General features: G+C 39.0%; 3 protein-coding genes across 4 annotated transcripts; all 3 read right to left on the bottom strand.

The window, feature by feature from the left end:
• Positions 1-1,913: 1,913 nt before the first annotated feature.
• Positions 1,914-4,635, bottom strand: LOC103482139 (gamma-crystallin S-1-like). Of its 2 annotated transcripts, XM_081598689.1 has the most exons (3): positions 4,328-4,635; positions 3,984-4,226; positions 1,914-2,372 (listed from the first exon to the last, which is right to left on the bottom strand). In XM_081598689.1, the coding sequence occupies exons 1-3, from the start codon at positions 4,373-4,375 to the stop codon at positions 2,100-2,102; spliced, it is 564 nt and encodes a 187-aa protein (XP_081454815.1). In that variant the 5' UTR covers positions 4,376-4,635; the 3' UTR covers positions 1,914-2,099. The 2 variants fall into 2 exon arrangements, with proteins under 2 accessions (XP_081454815.1, XP_008436329.1); XM_008438107.2 differs by having other exon boundaries at positions 3,984-4,633.
• A 1,861-nt stretch (positions 4,636-6,496) lies between these two features.
• LOC103482149 (gamma-crystallin B-like) lies at positions 6,497-9,108 on the bottom strand. The gene is made up of 3 exons (XM_008438126.3): positions 8,942-9,108; positions 8,618-8,860; positions 6,497-6,965 (listed from the first exon to the last, which is right to left on the bottom strand). The coding sequence occupies exons 1-3, from the start codon at positions 8,948-8,950 to the stop codon at positions 6,693-6,695; spliced, it is 525 nt and encodes a 174-aa protein (XP_008436348.1). The 5' UTR covers positions 8,951-9,108; the 3' UTR covers positions 6,497-6,692.
• A 2,140-nt stretch (positions 9,109-11,248) lies between these two features.
• LOC103482156 (gamma-crystallin M2-like) lies at positions 11,249-12,493 on the bottom strand. Its single transcript, XM_008438137.3, has 3 exons — positions 12,384-12,493; positions 11,939-12,181; positions 11,249-11,665 (listed from the first exon to the last, which is right to left on the bottom strand). Exons 1-3 carry the CDS (start codon positions 12,393-12,395, stop codon positions 11,390-11,392), a joined length of 531 nt encoding a protein of 176 aa, XP_008436359.1. The 5' UTR covers positions 12,396-12,493; the 3' UTR covers positions 11,249-11,389.
• Between the last annotated feature and the right edge of the window lie 5,671 nt (positions 12,494-18,164).

Genomic DNA, 18,164 nt, shown 5'->3' with positions numbered 1-18,164 from the left:
TGATCTCCACTTTTTTTTTCTATATGGGAGTCCCTTTCTTGAGACAATACAGTGATGTTTTGGGCAACAACAAATGAGAAGATACAAAACATAAACATGACAAGTTAAAGGTCTTATTCAGCAATTAAAGTTTATTGACTTCAGTTAAATCTGTTATTCTCCTAATTGAGCCAACCTTCGGATTGATGCCTCTCCCGTCGCCTCATCTGTGGAACTCTCCAGGTTTCAGGTAGTAAACTCTGCCTTTACAGTTTGGCTGATCATATGGCATCCAGTGGTCATCCGTAACGCGGCAGAAGCTGAATTCAGACATACTGAGCTTCTGCTGGACATTTGAACAGTCAGCCACCAGCTCATGCATTTGGCCATACATAGAACAAAGCTTGTAAAGCCTCAACTTGTAGGAGTCATGATGCTGCCATGTAGAAAGACTCACTGCCTCATTCATTGAAACCACTCACTCAATATAATACTTCAGCTTTAAACATCTTTGAACAAATTCTTCATTTTGTCTCATTTATGACCTACCTGAGGCTTCAAAAGCCAAACTCTGATAGAGTCACTAATCCCAACCACTTTGATTGTCAGAGTAGTCTCCTCCCATATAGCAGTACTGGTTGCCCATTGACCATAAAGCATCCAGTTACCACCATGATGGAGTTGCACTTTGTGAAGAATGTGTGAAGGTGTGAGCAGTCAAGAGGTATTTATGAGGGTGGCCTTGGAAGTTTCTGTCCTTGTAAGATATGATCTATGAAAGCAAACACAAATAATGTTTCACTCAAGTAAGAAATACATAGAAGATTAAAAAAAACAAACCTCAATATTTGGTTTCCATTACCTTTTCCATGATCTTTACAACAGGGTGTATTACTATTCACTGTTGTCCTTGAGTCAAGCCATGGTGCTTTATAAAAAAAAATGGGAAGCTGTGGGATTGCACAGCATAAACCATTGTCATGCAAATATTTCCCACAGAGTGATGATGGATCTGGGATGGGGTTGCATGGATGGAAGAATTCTGTTGGTGAGTAATGCATCATTGTACTTTGTTTCTTGTTTATCACTATTTTTACTAAACGTAACATTGTACAACAGAAAGTGTTTGCAGGAGCATCAGAAAGAGGAAACTGACGTTCAGTCGGGCTCAGGTAATGTTCTGTACAATCTACCTACTGATGTGGGCCATCATGATCTTGATGGAAAGTCTTACTCGCATCAAGTCCACCTCATGAAATCATTAAAAATGGAAGAGAAAACATGTAGTCTTAAATCTCTGTCACAAAATGTTAGGTGTTCCCTCAAGTGGGCCTAAATGAGAATTACAAAGAATCATGTGTATGAGTTTTGCATTGTTTTCAGTTTTATTCTTTCAGGACTGGGTGGTCACAGACTAATTTAATTTTTTCCTTTCACAATTAACATTCTAGAATCAATGATTTCCCTTTGCACAGCCTATTATTGCCTCTAAGTAGTTGAACAACGGTTATCTTTACTAATTTGATCAGTGCAGATAGAACACATTCGCAGTGTAACATGAGATTAATGTCAGTATTGGCTCATAGCTGATCATAAATTTTAATTCAGTGGAGTATATATACTGTCGATTGCATGTGATCAATTCCATGGCAGCCTGACTTAGGTAGCAACCAAACTGTTTGTAGTACAGTATCTGATATTGGTGACAATGGAGTGTCATTGGTCGAAAGCTGTGTGTCTTACAACACTTAAAAAAACAAGGCAGATTTCAACATTATGATAGGATTATTAGAAAAAATGAAACTGATGAGATGTTTAACAACTATTTGTTGTTCTTTAGTAATCCCACTTCATCGTCCTGATGCTGCCTACAACCTACGGGACGTTGGAGACTCCTTTTTGAAACTGCTTTATTAGAAGTGAGAGAATGTATGATGATGATGATGAAGTGAACAGATTTATTGTTATTTGTTTGTTGCTTTTGTTGAAGATTTTCTCAATTCAAACAGACAATGTTCTGCATTACACTAGTAAAGCTTTTTGAGGAAGTTAAGGTTAAAATGCATATAAATATGACAAAAAAACTGTCTTCTGTGCTACCTATATTCCCCTAGAGTAGATCAATAGTCTACAATGCGTCTGATGGAGCCAACCCTGGCACTCCTGCCGCCCCACTCACTGAACCTTTTATACTCTCCGGGTCGAATCAGATACATCTTGCCTCGGTATTGAGGGTGCTCATAGAAGAGCCAGTTTCCCTTTCTAACATTGCAAGAGAAGATATTGTGAATGTTGAAGCGGTCCACTAGACTGGGACAGTCGTCCATCAGGTCCATCATTTGGCCACCAAACTCAATCCTCTCATACAAGCACATATTGAATGACCCAGGCTCCTACGATGGAAAGGGAGTGAAATTATATATTACATCATGTCATCATATATGTCATAATCAAACAGCAAGTAACCAAATGTTGTTTTAAATGGATTGCACCACTCAAGATGGCAGCATGTTGTAGTAGCTCTGTTGCTTAGGGACAGAGCAGATTGCACTTCTTGAGGAAGCTGAGAGCCTTCAACATTTGCAGCAAGATGCAGCGTGTATGAAGACCGTAACATATTCTGCCATCGTCTGTTGGGGTAGCAGCATCAAAAGCTGGGACTTAAAAGGCGACGCAGGATAAAAAACAAAACAAAAAAACGAAGGCTCTTTCTGCTCTGTGGGACATCTGAATATTATTATTATTATTATTATTATTATTATTATTATTATTATTATTATTATTATTATTATTATGCGACGATTAATTATTTATAAAATCAAGGAAATTACAGAGAATCCTGAACATCTTTTTTATGAGACTGACATAACAAGAGTGTTTTCAGTCAGAGGCTTCTTTGGATTGCTGTAAAACAGACTGCTAGAGGAGATCCGTCTTGACAATAGTCATCAGCATCTAACTCTGAAGAAAACTGGACAATATGAATCAAGTCAAGTTTCTTTGTACAACTTATATTTAAAGTCTGCCTCTTTCCAGGAAGTATTTTGATGTTAAATGGTTCAGTGATTTCTAAACTAATTGAAAGTCTATTCTCTGAGCTCCAGTGAGTCAGTGGAAGGGCTTTGAAACTTGCTCTATCTTACTAGTATTAGTCAGAATGTGAGCAGCAGTGTTCTGGATCAGCTACAGCTGTCTGAGTTTTATTCAGGCCTGTGAAGACACTGTTGAAGTAACCAATGAAACAATAGAAATATTCTTCAGGTGACAGAAGGCTGACTTTGTAAATGTATTTGTATGTCTATGAAGGTTCAGGTATGAGTTCATCACTACACCCAGGCTCTGGACCTGATCTCTAGTTTCTCACTGTAGTACCTGAAGCTGTGTGCTGACAGGTCCAAAGATAACTTCAGTTTTGTTTCTGTTGAGCTGGAAAAGTTATGGGACATCCACATATTAATTTTACCTCCATATTAGGTACAAAGTAAATGTTGACTATAAGCATTTGTCTTATGAGACCGTTTATGAGACTGGTTATTTTTATAGTTTTAATCTAATCAATTTTAATATGAAATTTAGCTAAAAGTAACAATCACTTAAGGCTGCATGTTGGAGCATTTGTTAGCAGTGCTGCCTCCCAGCAAAAAGTTCTTGAGATTTAAATCTCAGGCTTATCTTTTATCATTTTTAAATAAATGTTTTTAAACATTTAAGGACAATATTTGCAGAATAATCTGTTTAAGATTAACTTAAAGGTCAACAGATCTATTTACATCTAAAGTTTTCATTATGTTTTCTTTTCTACTATTCACATGTAATAAAAAGTCACTTTCTATCCCACCTAGTTTTTGTTTAGTAAAATAGTCACAAACTAAATACTAGTTACTAAATCAGGAAGCTAGCTTCCCACAGTGACACATATATCTGTGAGTGCATCATCGTTTTAGCTGGTAACTGGTGTCTGTGCAGCACGTTGTGTTGACTTTCCCCTCAAACAAGTAGCTCACCGTGTGGATGTGGCGACAAGAGCCGACAGAGTCGCTGACTCCTGTCCAGTGGTGGAAGTCAGGATATTCTCCTTTGCTTAGGTAGTACTGGTTCCCAGTGTAGTTGGCTTTTTCGTAAATCATGAAGCAGCCGCTCTCCACCCTGATGGAGCCGCACCGGCTCAGACTCCTCAGCAGATCTGCACAGTCTTTGGAGCACTCAAAATGGCGCCCAGAGAACTCCCTGTTCTCGTAGAAGATAATCTGCATGTGGAGAAGACGGGATGTCTCACACCATCCCGCAAAAAAAGAGAGAGAGAAAAACTTCATACAAGTAAAATGCAGGTAATATTGAAGTTCTCTACCTTCCCCATGGTGCTTGCCTCACCTGCCCTGCCTGCACCGAGCCTCATGTGAGCTATGCCAGGCTTTGAGGACTACCGCCTGAATGTAAAATGCAGAGTCTGCATGTGGCATTCATATTGTTCCGGCCAGGAATCACTGGTGTTTGTGTATCCCTGTTGTCCTAATCATATGTTTTGGAATATGCTAAAAAAAAAAAAATCTGAAGAAAGAAAATATGTATTTACTGATATATTAATTTGTTGCCCCAACTAACTCTCTCAGTAACATTATGTGTTGGGTTGTGGAGCTCATGCTTCAAACTTTAATCACCAGGCAATCATAAAGTGCTGCATATGCACAATCTTTGCTCCCCTGCACATTTATTCTGTTTTGCTTTTTTGTCACCCTTCTGAATTTCAGAACATCAACCAAAACTTAAACTCACACAAGGAAACCGAAGTACAAACAAGTGCACCGACCTGTTTTGTCCTGCTGGATACATGAAGGCCACAAGCAAATGGAAAGACAGACATTCCTTTTCTAAGAGAGCAGAAATCATAATTTAATCACTGCTTGGACATAGATTGGGGCATAGAATATTGCTTTTTGATATCTTTTTGCACACTTCATGTTGTCAGATGGGCTCGATTTAAGTGATTTCTTGTTTCCACAGGTCAGATAGCATCATTATTTGTACAAGTAAATGTAATTTTCAACAGGAACATGTTTCAAACAGAGAAATTAAGACAGGCACTAAACACTACAGTGTACATAAATTAGTAGTGTAACTGGAAAGTATTCACAGCGCTTCCCTTTTTTTATTGTGTTATGTTACTGCCTTATTCCATATTGTACATATGTACAGTGAGTACCTCAAATACCCCAAGCTTATATTTATCAACATGCAAGGAAATACTAAATGTAATATTTTTGTAGTTTAATCTTAAATACTTTTTCCTTTGACTTTAAGTCTGTAAATACAGTAAAAACTGTAGTTCTATGTTTTGTTTGAAGACTCGTCTGTGTTTACATATGGTATCAACACAGCTAAATGAGCGCTATTAAGGTAATAGAAGCTTTTTGAGTGTCTATATTTGAAAACAGAACCACATAAAGTGAACTTAACATTCCACAACAGACTCCATTTGGACAGTTTCTCTTTCCTGTTGTGGGAAGGACCACCATCTTTATTTCTGTACCAACTGGCTCTGCTTGAGGATGACCAGCGGCGATCTCTTCTGAATGGCGGCCACACCACAACACTGAAAGAAGGTCTACGCAGACATTAATAGCTAATCAACTGGAACATATTTTAATCTGTTGAACCATCAATCGACAATAAATAAGTCGATTAACTGTTTGCGTCCCTAATCTGCACTGATCATCTATGTCTTCCTTGGACTTGAAGGTTTCTATAAACACTGAAGGTTTCTTCAGCAGGAGTTGACTGCTTGTTTATTGATTCTCTAAAGAGACTCCAAAAATGTATGCAAGAAAGAGATTAATTCACTAAAACTTAGAATAAGGCTCCAACATAACAAAATGTGGGAAAAATGAGGCACTGTGAATACTGTCTGGATGCACTATATGTTATTTTAATTTTTTCTTCTGCAGTGTTTTAATTAACACATTATTTAGCATGTTTGCCATGTTTCCTTCATGGCTTATGGTGAACTGCAAACAGGAATTCTTTCGGCTTTCCCTGATTTGTCCGCTGAATTCCTTGGTCTTCATGATGGTCAACTAATTTTCTCTATCATGCCTCTGAGAACTTTGAAGAATAGCTGGATTCATACTGAGTTTAGATTACAGACAGAAGACCTTTTCTCATATTAGTAGCTGAATTAACTTTTCCGGAAATATTACATGTAGAACTGTTATGCTAAAGGATGTGTCTCTGCAAATCTATATTTGGAAGAAGTTCAAAATGTGCTTTGTCTGTTATTCTTAATGATAAATGATCCTAGGTTGGAGTCCTGTTGGTCAGAATCTCACTGTAAGATCAGGTAAAGCAAACTCTCTTTAATATATGTTTATCATAAAGTGGAGTTAAGAACAAGGAAAAGCCTCCATTTTGATTGGGATTTTTCAATCATCCATCTGTCTCAGTAAAAGGAGTCTGACAATAAAGTGGGTTTTTTTTGCTGAAGATACTGAATGTCTACTATAGGTAATGCTTCAGAACATGATATGAGTCAATCCTGGGAGTATTTTATTTAGTCCTCTGGTCAGAGTCAGAATATCCAAGCATGTTACATCTTCCTTGAAGAAGTCGCCCGTCAAATGAAAAGAGCAAGAGCAAAATTGAATCCACTTGAGCACTGACGCCATTTTCATCAGTGTGTGGAATATGGCAAAGAGCAGGCGTTTTATGAGAACCCTTTCTTAGAGATCCATCAGACGTCTGATGGAGCCAATCCTGGAGTTTGCGCCTTCCCATTCACTAAAGCTCTTATACTGGCCGGGCCTCAAGTAGTAGTGGCGCCCCCTGTAGTTGGGTTGCTCGTACACCAGCCAGTGGCCATCCAGGATGTTGCAGGAGTTGAAGTTGGCAAGGTGAAAGCGACCCATGAGGTTTGAGCAGTCATCCGTTAGCTCCATCATCTCACCTCCCATGTCGAAGTGCTCGTACAGCTGCATCCTGAAGCTGCCTGTGTGCTGGAGAAGCATGTCGGATGGAACCATTAAGAACACTTTCATGCTCACATTAAGCCTGGAAACAACTGATCTAGATATATCTGAAGGTTAGAGGTCTTCACTGTTTCTGTAGAGACCATTAGAGCTGTTAATAGAACTGATATCGTATTCCATTTGAACCCGAAAGGTGGATATTTTTCAAATCATTGTGTGTCATCTGCTTCAAATAGTAAACTCATCTGGGTGAAACCTGTAGTGATGAACTCAGACCTGAACCTTCAGAGACACATGAGGATAGTTACAAAGTCAGCCTTCTATCACCTGAAGAACACTTCCAGGATTAAAGAACTAATGTCTCAGCAAGATCTAGAGTAACTCATACATGCATTTATCTTTAGTCACACTGATTACTGCAACAGTGTCTTTCTAAAATAACTGGCTCCCTGTGGCTTTAAAATCCTGCCGTTAGTTTATAAATCACTGAACGATTTAGCACAAGACCTGAGGTCCTCTGGTTCTGGTCTGCTCTGCATCCCCACAACCAAAACTAAAAATGCAGAAGTAATATTCAGTTTATATGTCCCATTAATCTGAAACAAACTTCCAGAAAACTGCAAAAAATAAAAAATAAAAATGCTGAAACACTGAGTTCCTTTAGATCACACATGTTTAGACTTGCCCAAAATGATACCTGAAACAGTGATCAGTATATTTAATAAATATTTGCTTGATGATTTTGATTGTGAGATTTGACAAATTGTAATGTTTACTACTTGATTTATAATTAAGTTTATATAGTGAGATGCACCTATAACTGCCTTATTGCTGTACAAATAAACTTTATTTGACTGAAGGTTCCATCAGATAAATGATCTGGAAGCTCCACTAAGATAGGGATTCTGAAACGCGTTAAAATTAAGTTCCATCCATCCATCCATCCTTTTTCTTTACACCCTCGTCCCTTAGTGGGGTCGTGAGGGTTGCTGGTGCCTATCTTCAGCTAACGTTCCGGGCGAGAGGCGGGGTACACCCTGGACAGGTCGCCAGTCTGTCGCAGTAAAATGAACTTGAAAAGATCAATTAAAATACACCATTGTAATTATGATTCATCTTGATTTTTGTATGTAGATATCAGGGTGCTCTGGGTGCAGGCTGTGGGACAGATGTTGGGTAAAACAGTCATACAGATCATTGTCCAGTCCTAAAGTTACTTTGGTTTCAACAGTTATGGAAAGTGCTGCTCCTTCATCTGAAGGGAGATACTACTTCATCTAGAAAACAAATTTCTTTCTAGAAAAAAAAAAAAACTAGTTTTGTTCCATTATATATTTTTAAAACAAAGTGACAATTTTTACCCACATACATACTTTCTTGCTGTCCAACTAAATATGCAAAAAGTTGTTAAGAATTCTTGAGAAAATTGGATTTCTGGTAAAATTCCAATATTTGTTAATTGTCTATAAAATCAGGAGTAAGATAGCCCGGTTGCTCTGATTGGCTAGCTGTACTAGCATAATCAGTCTCCGTCCACCACTTTGCACCATCTCAAGTGGAGTTGAAAAAACGTTCTCAATATTCTTCACCGCAGAAAATAAGTAATCATTATAACCTGCTATCAAACCCAGCCTGTGCTATAGAAATCTACAACCTTGCTCGTTTAAAAGACAGCTTACCAAGGGGATCATGAGGCATGAGCGGACACAGTCATTCATGCCGGTCATGCCCATGTAGTCAGAATACTCTCCGGTTCTCATGAAGTACTGGTTCCCCATAAAACCGGGTCGGTCGTAGATCATGAACATGCCACTCTCCACGCGTATGGAGCGGCAGTGGTCAAACATTGAGTGCAGGTCAGTGCAGTCACTCATGCACTCATAGTGATGGCCTCCAAAGTTTCTGTCCTCATAGAAGATGATCTGATGGAGCAGAAGAAATCATCCTGTCAACATAATCACAACATGCCATCGAAAAAGTGGGACTTCAAACTGAACACAAACCTTTCCCATGATGGCTACTGTCAAAACTCAAACAAAGACCTTTGTTTTTATACTATGAAGTGTCCAACTTTATATCCATGAGGAAGGATGTTCAGCTGCATGTTGTGATTCAAAGCAGGCTTGCTGTCAGCAGACTACAGGAGTCTTTCTGCTCCTGAATGCAGCAGAAAGCAGGTTCTAGCACCAGCCACAGCATGGACATGCACTGGAACAGTCACTGCAGCTTGTATACACAGCCTGTGTTTGCTTTGAATGCATTGTCTTCATCACAAGTAAAAAAAAAAACAGTGGAAGGAATTCACAAAGCACCTTCTCCATTTTTATTTTTTGCTCAAGATTTTTGCTTGGATATGGCTGGATTTATGAAACCACCAAGTCCAGCAGGTGGGTGCAACTGCTTTTTTCACTGAGTCTTGTTTATTCTAGTTTCAGCCATTATCATAAAGGATGCAGAAGTAAAAAAAATATAATTTGCAGAGAATTCCAGAAATTGAGCTGACCAGGCATTCCTCAGAACCTAAAGACATCTGGCTGGGGGAATATTGTTGGAACAGTTTCCCAAAATCAATAATTGATGATTCTGAGACATTTAAAGGATGCACTCTCAGTGATTCTTGGGAAGAGGGACAAAACACGTCCTCTGGATAAAGCACAGAATTTAAATAAATTATACAAAAAAATAAAAGTGTTTTCATGGTGTTTGCTAAATATTTTTTTGTAGTAGGTGAATAGTGTCTGTAAAAGCCCTTGTCTTTAATTATTGGTAGTACATTATAATAGTTTAAAACAATTAAAGGAATAATAAAATAATGTATTATGACAACTAAGTATAAGTATTCACATAAATAATTATAAAAGTATCAATAAATTGAACTAAAAATCATTTTTACATATTTTCCAACTCAATTGAAATAGTGTCCCAGGTTTTTGTCAACACTCAGACATAAAAAGAATGTAACAAAATCAGGCATATTGGGGGGCACCAGAAACTCTGAGGACCCCATGACCTCTTCCTGTTTCTCCCCTTGCTAGGAGTGCTAGGCAGCTCTGGTAAATTTATTTATTTTTGTTTTTTCTTTCTTTTTATTCTCAAGTTGTTCGTCACAACCATATTGTGTCAAGATCATAACTGACAATTTACAAAATTGTGATGACATTTTTGACATAAGTACTTCATTTTGGTTTACTGTAAAGATTTTATGGACCTGATGAGCTACAATATGGCCTCTTTCAGAATAACATCATATAAATTGAGGTAGTTTGGCATTTTGTCAACTCTGTCAGATGTCAACTCCATCCGTTTTTCTGACTATTTCAGTGAAATTGTTGACAAATCCCACTTAAATGTACAGTTAATTCATTTTAATATATTTTGCATAAATTGCATTACTTCATATGTATCAAGTATTTCTTTTTACTCACTAGTTTGTCACCACTTTCTGTTCTGTGTCAACCCCGTCATGCACTGTCAACTCCGTCAGATGGACTTTGTTTTTTGTTTTAAATAGTTTTTTTTTGTTCTTGTCTCTTAAACTGAGTAAAAATATCACTAGTAGGGTCATTAAAAACTAATTTTATATTTTTATCAGATGGTGTTGACAAAATTCTGGGTTAGGTCCATTAAAATTGTAATTTTCAAAAAAAAAAAAAAGTTTCAAATGGGAACCTGCACCTTGGCATCTTTACATTTCCAAAACATTATTTGTCATATTTGAATACATAAGGTTGAGAAATAATTACTTTTTTTTGTTGTTGAAAATTTGAACCCATTTTATCCCTTATCTCAAGAATCATTGACTCTTGTAACTGAAGTTAAAATGTACCTGACAGTAAAATTGTAAAATTTGATCTATACAAATATGCAACTGATGCAAGTTAAATAATGTTAATAAAAATAAACACTATCCTTTTAATTTTGACATAGCAAAAGAAAAAGCGACCTCTGATTATCAGTTCTGCCAGGCTGGCTGTGGATGGCTGGCTGTGGATGGCCGCCTGTATTTTCTTGTGTATGTGCATTTTTACCTGAAACATTTACTGTTGAGACCAAAGCAGTCATACATCTTTTGATTCACTTTTGATCAGTTCAAAGACTTTTCTAGATTTCCTAGCAGTATAGGACAGCAGTCCTTTAGGTTAATTCCTAACAGAAAGTGGTCTTCAGCCTCTTTTTGTGCAGGTATGAAGACTTCTCAGAGTTACAGTAAATCAAACATGTTTAGTGAAACAGAACTATGTTGCATTGTGATCAAAATAAAAGCTGAAAGTGCACAAAATTCCTCTTAGTCACAGATGTAGTAAATCAGATAATATTGAGAGATTTATTCACCAATGACAAGAAAATCCTTTACAGCAGCTCATTTTATTAATTTTTTTCTAATAGCATCCAGCAGCTCCGTCAAGTCAGCTCTTGGAGCATTCTGTTGTTCATATCATTAACTGAAAGGATTAAAACTCTGTGATCCTGCGGAAAGAGCCGGTGGTGGCGCAGGTGGCCCCCCAGTCATTGAACTTGCGGTACTCGCCAGGACTCATGAAGTACTGCCGGCCACGGAAGCTTGGGTGTTCGTAGAGGGTCCAGTAGCCATCCAAGACTTTGCAGGAGTAGATGTCTCGGCTGCGGAAGTGCTCCTGCACCGACTCGCAGTCCTCGCTGAACTCCATCATCTGACCTTGGAAGTTGGGCCGCTCGTAGATACGGATGCGGTAGGGGCCCTCGCTGGTCTGCAGGGCCATAAGATAGAAGATAGAAAATGAAAGGAGCCTTCTGGGTCTGTGGCCGAGAGCCTGACAGTCAATCACCATGCTTAGTCATCAGTCAATGCTTATTCCTCAGTTACCCATCCAGGCAAATCCACATTGGTTTGAAACATTGGAAGAATAACTAGTATTGTTTTTGCTTTTTAAATTCAATAGGTGAAAACAGGCCAAATTAACTATTTTGACTCCTAACAGCGTAGAAACATTCATGAGTTTGAGCTCTCAAAGTAACCTCACATAGGAGAAGGTACGGCAGGAGCGGATGGTGTCGTTGTAGCCCATCCAGCGCTGCTTGTCAGGGTACTCTCCTCTGGTCAGGACGTACTGGTAGCCGGTGTAGTTGGGCTTCTCATAGAGCACCCAGCAGCCACTCTCCACCTTGATGGAGTTGCAGCGGGTAAAGTGGGGGTTCATATCAGGACAGTCGGCATCGCACTCATATGAGCGGCCCTGAAAGTTCCGATCCTCGTAGAATATAATCTGAGTCCAACAAGAGGAGCGGGAAGAGGAAATATTCAGATCAAATGTTCTGAATATGTGTTTTTTTCCATATTCAGTTTTCTTTCATTCTTCACTCGAAACACCAAATCACTTCTATGTGACATGAAAAGCGGCAGGGCAGTGGGGCAACTTTAGACCTAAGGCAAACAGGAAAAACAAGAAATGAATGGGAAGCTCTTACCTTACTGCTCATCCTGAAAAGAGTGCTGGAGCCAGTCACCAGCTGAATATGGTGGTCTCACAAAGCAGGAGCAGAGCCCTGCTATATAAACCTCAGATCCCGCTTTAGCTGGTTTTTCAATGAGCTGGGATTTAACGAGCTGGTACCACTGCCAAAAATCTTGATCCTGGCCATAGAGCCAAAACCCCTAAATCATCAGGACAAAAGTCCTAGCAGGCAAATTACTGACCAACTCTGAACTCTTTATTGATATCAACATAAGGAACACATTTTATTCACCCATCCAACACAGAGGAGTTTAATCTTTGTTGGGGAACATGCCAGAGGTCAACAATAACTGTGCAACTGGTGGAGTCCAACAGAAAATGTGACTTTGGTGACATGATATCAGAGAGGTTCTGTCAAGACAACGCTGTTTGTTCATTGCACTACATAGAATAAGTTTAAACATGTTATGCTAACCTTCCATTGGATCACACAGGGTAGATGTAAGTTTGGCTCCATTATACAAGTACAGACATTTTTCTTATTGATCAACACTGAATCTGACTAAACATCTGCTTTAAGCAATTGGGGAAAGACAAAATGTTGATGTCATGCTTCTATAGACTAAAATATCAAAGCTAAATGCATGTCAAAGATCCTAATTCTTTTAGGGTTTGTCCTCTGATTGAACAAATCTAAAATTAAAGTGTTTGACCATAAACCATTTTTACATGTGATGAAAACAATTTGGGGAATTTTGCAAGAACAACTCAAACGTATGAAGTGGCAGCATGATGTTGTGGAGGGACTGGTGCACTTCACATAGTAGAGGGGGTCATGAGAAAACAACGTTATGGAGAAAACAAGATCTAAAGACATTAGCCAGGACGTTAAAACTTGGATGGAAACTGATGACTCCACACATTCATCTGCATTAGCTACATTCTGGCTTAAGGACAACAAAGTAAATGTTTTGGAGTGACCATAACAAAGCCTTAACCATAGTCCCATAGAAAAAAAAATGTGAGCAAAGCTGAACATGTGTAAGTGAAGTGGTTCTACATGTCTGACCCAGTTACATCAGTTCTGTTGGGAGGAATGGGCTGGAATTACAGAAAACCATTCTGAAATGGTTCAACCAAAGTCACACAGCTGGATGGCAGCTTCAGTCCTGCAAAGACTCTTGTGGACCCTCGTAGTGCTCAGCTGCTTCCTGGTGACAACCACTGCTTTCTTGTGGGGTAGAAAGCAGAAAGGATCGTTTACACCAGCAGAGGGCAGCAGAGGACTGAACTGTGATGTACTCACGCTGAGAAAGGACTCGGGCAAAGACGGAGATGAGGATGGTGGAGGAACGGGTCTCTTTGGGGCTCTCGCTTTTGCCTGCTCAGACAGCCATCTTTCAGCTTCTGATCTGCAAGATTTTAAAAGATTTTGAAACCAAATCAGGTCAGTTAGAGATTATAAAATCAACACAAAGTCCTCATGACCAGAAGTCTTTTTTCTTGTTTCTCTAATTTCCAAGGGAAGTTGTAATAATTGTTTTTGCACTGACAAATTTCAAATGTCATTATAGTATATTATGAGACAGATAATCTGTGAAAAGACAGATCTCCTCCACCTCTTAGAGCCGTCAATGCTAAGTGTGCTAATTGCGGAGAAGCAACTCACCGTTAACAGGAACACCGTTTATCCGCCGTCATCAGAAGTCATGCTAACTAGCAGTGCGGTGCGCGGACGAACATGATTGACGGTGCTAAGACCCGCCTCCTGGCTCTGATTGGTTGTTTTTAGATTGCACTGGGAGAAAGCACAGGAGCTCAATTTTTTCATACATTATCTGATTCATACTCTACTGTCGTGACAATACATAAAATAAAATTAGGTATAACATTCAGACTCACTTTGTCTCTTGGCGTGTTGTACAGCCTTGTAAGATCTGAGCATGGCAAATGGATGGTAGAACAGAGTGAGGGGGCATACAATTGACCCCTGTGGTTCAAAAGAAAAAATAAGGACTAACGATAAAGATTTTTTTGCTAAGGGATAAATAAAGTTTTCTAATTTAAACTTCTTGCGGTTTGCAGACTGTATAAATGTTTAAGCAACATCAGTAAAATGATACAGAACATATTTTGTATCTTAGACTGGTGGCTGGGTAAAGAAACAGCTGGCTTACATCTGTACCGAGCCAGGATTTTCTCCACTGGCAGTCTGCTCTGAAACACACACAGTTCTCTCAACATAAACTATGACCTTTTGCTGCTGTTCGCAAACATTTATTTCTACCGTTTTTTCCTTTGCTGCCTGCCAGCTTCACTGCACACTGCTGTGAATTTATGATCTGCAGCTGATGAAATTTATTATAGACTGACCACAGCAGACACAAAATTCATGTCAACAGTTACTGAAGGCAAACCTAAAACGTTAGAACTCAACCACAAATTCCTATTCAGCACGGTCACAACAAAACAGTCTGTCTGTGAAAAGTCCCAAAGATCCAATTCAGTAAACTGTTTGGTTATTCCTGATGCTTCGTTTCCTGTCACTGGTTTGATCTCTTACTGCTTATACTGTAGTGCAGGGGTGTCAAACTCCAGTCCTCGAGGGCCAGTGTCCTGCAACTTTTAGAAGTGCCTCTGCTGCACCACACCTGAATAGAATAATTAGGTCATTAGCAAGGCTCTGGAGAACTGAGGAGGTAATAAAGCCATTTGATTCAGGTGTTTTGTACCTGTGGCACATCTAAAAACTGCAGGACAGCGGCCCTTCAGGACTGGAGTTTGACACCCCTGCTGTAGTGTGTTTGCAGGCTATCGGATATGATACAGTTCACAATATATCCCTCTAGGTGTCACTGTACTGCAACGAACCTTACTAAAGCAATATGCGTTCTCTCTAAGGAACCAACTGGCTTTACGGCCAGCAGCTGAAGGGGGATTTTAGGGGATTTTAAACTTGCTCAAAACTATGTACTAATACCAAGCTCACCTCAAAGGTCTTTAACCTATAATTTTCACGTGCAAGCTAATCATCAAGCCCCTCTTTCCAACTTGTCACGATCGGTGTAAGTAGAACAAAAGGGCCAATTACATCTTTTCAAGTCTGCAGAAGATTATTTAAATTTGCAAGCAGATGTTCACATCAATCGCCCTGATGGGTCATTTTGTTAATGTTGCGACTTATGAGTAAATAAATTCTAAATTTGTCAGATGGGAGTTCATTTGACGTTTATTCAAAGTAGGATGGATGTAAGGTGCTAATACATTTTGGCTAAGAAAAAGTTATAATTATGCAAACTTACTTTCCATAATAATTCCAGCGAAAGATGAGAGGATCATTGCTTCTCACTCTAAGCGATTCGGATACTGAAGACTTCCTAAGCTGCATATGGCTCCTCTAAGGAGATGTTGTGTTTAAAAACTCAAATATATTCAAAGGCGACTTTTGCCTGTATTCTCCCGTCCCCACAAATAACCAGTGATCACCATTTTAAAAATGGTAATATTGTATTGTTTTATTAGTAAAGTATTTCATTTCCTTTTACTCTCCCTATAAGTATGAATAGTTCATGTAACAACTAAAATAAATCATGAAAGAAGCAGAAAGAAGTATGAACTTGTATCTCCCCCTCATTCACACAAAATGAAAGTCAGTCCTTCAGCTCAGAAGCCTATTTATTACAGACATCAAGTCACTCATCACTCATTCATATCACAAATTTTACATCAATCTGCTCTATTTTAGCAGTCCAACTACCGTAAATGTAGTTTTGAGAATTTTAATATAGAGATTGTAATATTGTCCTGGATTTTTAAAACACATAGTTGGCAAAAGAATACTTGTTTCCTTGGTGAAATAAACATGATTAAATTTTTATGTTAATAGTGTCCCCAAGTCCACACCACTCTGAGTGGAGAGCCATGTTGGGGATGTCCAAAACCATGTTAGGAGACAAAACGAAGGTATTGTGCAGAAACCTGATCAGAAATTTATAAGACAGGTTTGATTACAGGTTTGTTCAGCAGTCAACTCTCCTGCATCAGTATCTGTTAGTAAGATACTGTAGCTCTTGGTCAGACCTTCATGTTAGCATACTGTTAGGCCACCAGCCTTTTCTTCCCTGGCTGGTGGGAGGGGAGGAGGAGGCCAGGGAAAATAATTTAATCAAGAATGAATGATTTTGAATTTATCCTGGTTGAATGAAAACAGTTCCAATTCTAATTTGCCGTTGGGATGAGAAGTTTTGGTCTTAACTGAACATGACTCATGTTTGCTGGGAGTTTTAACATCGAGTGTTGGGATCAGAATCACGAGTGGAGTGATGAGGTTATCAGGCAGTTGCTAGAGCATGTGACAGGAGGTGACGGACACCAGACTCTGCTTGCTTTGCAGATGCTGGGAAGGAAACAGGCACTTGAGGGTATCTGCCATGTGATGAAGGTGGAAGTTGCCCAACAAACACTCCATAAAATGAGTACTGTCATACTGTATGTCATGCACTGCCTTAACAAAACCTGTGACTTGTTAGGGAGATTTTATTACACTTGAGTCATCCTGTACTGTCTCAATGACTAACCTTATCCAAACTATTGCCTCTTTAGCATAGATGGCAAATTTCAGAGTTTTGCCATGACTGGGAGAAGTTAGAGGGATGGCTGTTCCTTGATCAGCAATTAATCTTGGATCTGTCTCACTCAAAATGATAAACATTATGAAACCATGAAGTGGGAAGAGGACAGATCTTGTCGGCTTATCTCCTGATAACATGGTGTGAAAAACCTAATCCTACCCCTTAACCCTTGCAGTGGGTATATTTATGAAAATATAATCTATGATGACACCTCTAAACATCATTTCAGGATTATGCTCCTGCAGACACTGACGATGAAAATGTTGCATAAGTGTTGTATTAGACGTTTTTGTTGTGGTACGTACATAACGTCTGCATCAAGCACATGTCGACTGTCTTTTTTCAACCACCACAAGGCATCACCGATGGCAAGACGATACTGAGCCTGTAACGATGCATATAGATACCAGTATGGTTCATCATGGAGAATGTCCTTCAGTGGAGTAGCACTGCAGGATTATTACCAAGTCATCAAGCACTGTTGTGCGTCCCCTCCCACTCGGATTTCCAGGATCTTCTGACCAACGTAATTACTTCTGTTTGGATGGCAGAAAAACATTCACCTGTTGACATTTTTAATATTCCTGACACAATATGGAGTTTTGACATCAACTTACATGAGTAGTTAAACGTCTCTTTTCAGTCGCTTTGTCTCCATTTTCAGAGTGAAATGTTTATGTTTATTGTCTTAATATCAGTGAGTTATAATTGCTCACTTTGCTGAAAAATAGTTTTCATTTCACTGTGTCTGCATTCATTCACATGGGCTCATTTCACTGTCTGCATTCATTCACATGGGCTCATTTCACTGTGTCTGCAGACACAGTGAAATGAAAACTATTTTTCAGCAAAGTGAGCAATTATAACTCACTGATATTAAGACAATCTAACATTTTAAAGCAAGAATGTCCTGGATTTAAATACCAGATTGGACCTCTCTTTGTTGAGTTTGCTTGTTCTCCCTGTTGGTGTGCGTGGGTTTTGTCTGAATCCTTCGTCAGCCCAAAAAACACGGGGTGGGGATAGGCTGACTGTATAAATTGCCCTGAAGTGTGAGGGCATGTGAATCATTGGTTGTCTTGTTCGTCAAATGTCTTGGTCCTATGGTGAGAGGTAAATTAATTCATAGACCACTTAAGAATGGCCCCCATAAACCCTTAGAA

The sequence above is a fragment of the Poecilia reticulata genome, chromosome 2, assembly GCF_904066995.2.
Source record: "Poecilia reticulata chromosome 2, P_reticulata-male-v2, whole genome shotgun sequence".
Lineage (NCBI taxonomy): Eukaryota > Metazoa > Chordata > Actinopteri > Cyprinodontiformes > Poeciliidae > Poecilia > Poecilia reticulata.
The sequence above is the reverse complement of the archived record's forward strand: the minus strand, read 5'-3'. Positions and strand labels throughout refer to the sequence as shown.

Excerpts from the sequence above, each read along its gene's own strand:
- LOC103482149 (XM_008438126.3), bottom strand. Across the intron at positions 6,966-8,617 it reads CATGCCTCATGATCCCCTTG|CACACAGGCAGCTTCAGGAT; the intron begins GTAAGCTGTCTT and ends ATGCTTCTCCAG.
- LOC103482139 (XM_008438107.2), bottom strand. The coding sequence starts at position 4,292 with ATGAAGTTTTTCTCTCTCTCTTTTTTTGCGGGATGGTGTGAGACATCC. Across the intron at positions 2,373-3,983 it reads CTTGTCGCCACATCCACACG|GAGCCTGGGTCATTCAATAT; the intron begins GTGAGCTACTTG and ends TTTCCATCGTAG.
- LOC103482156 (XM_008438137.3), bottom strand. Across the intron at positions 11,666-11,938 it reads CCTGCCGTACCTTCTCCTAT|ACCAGCGAGGGCCCCTACCG; the intron begins GTGAGGTTACTT and ends ATGGCCCTGCAG.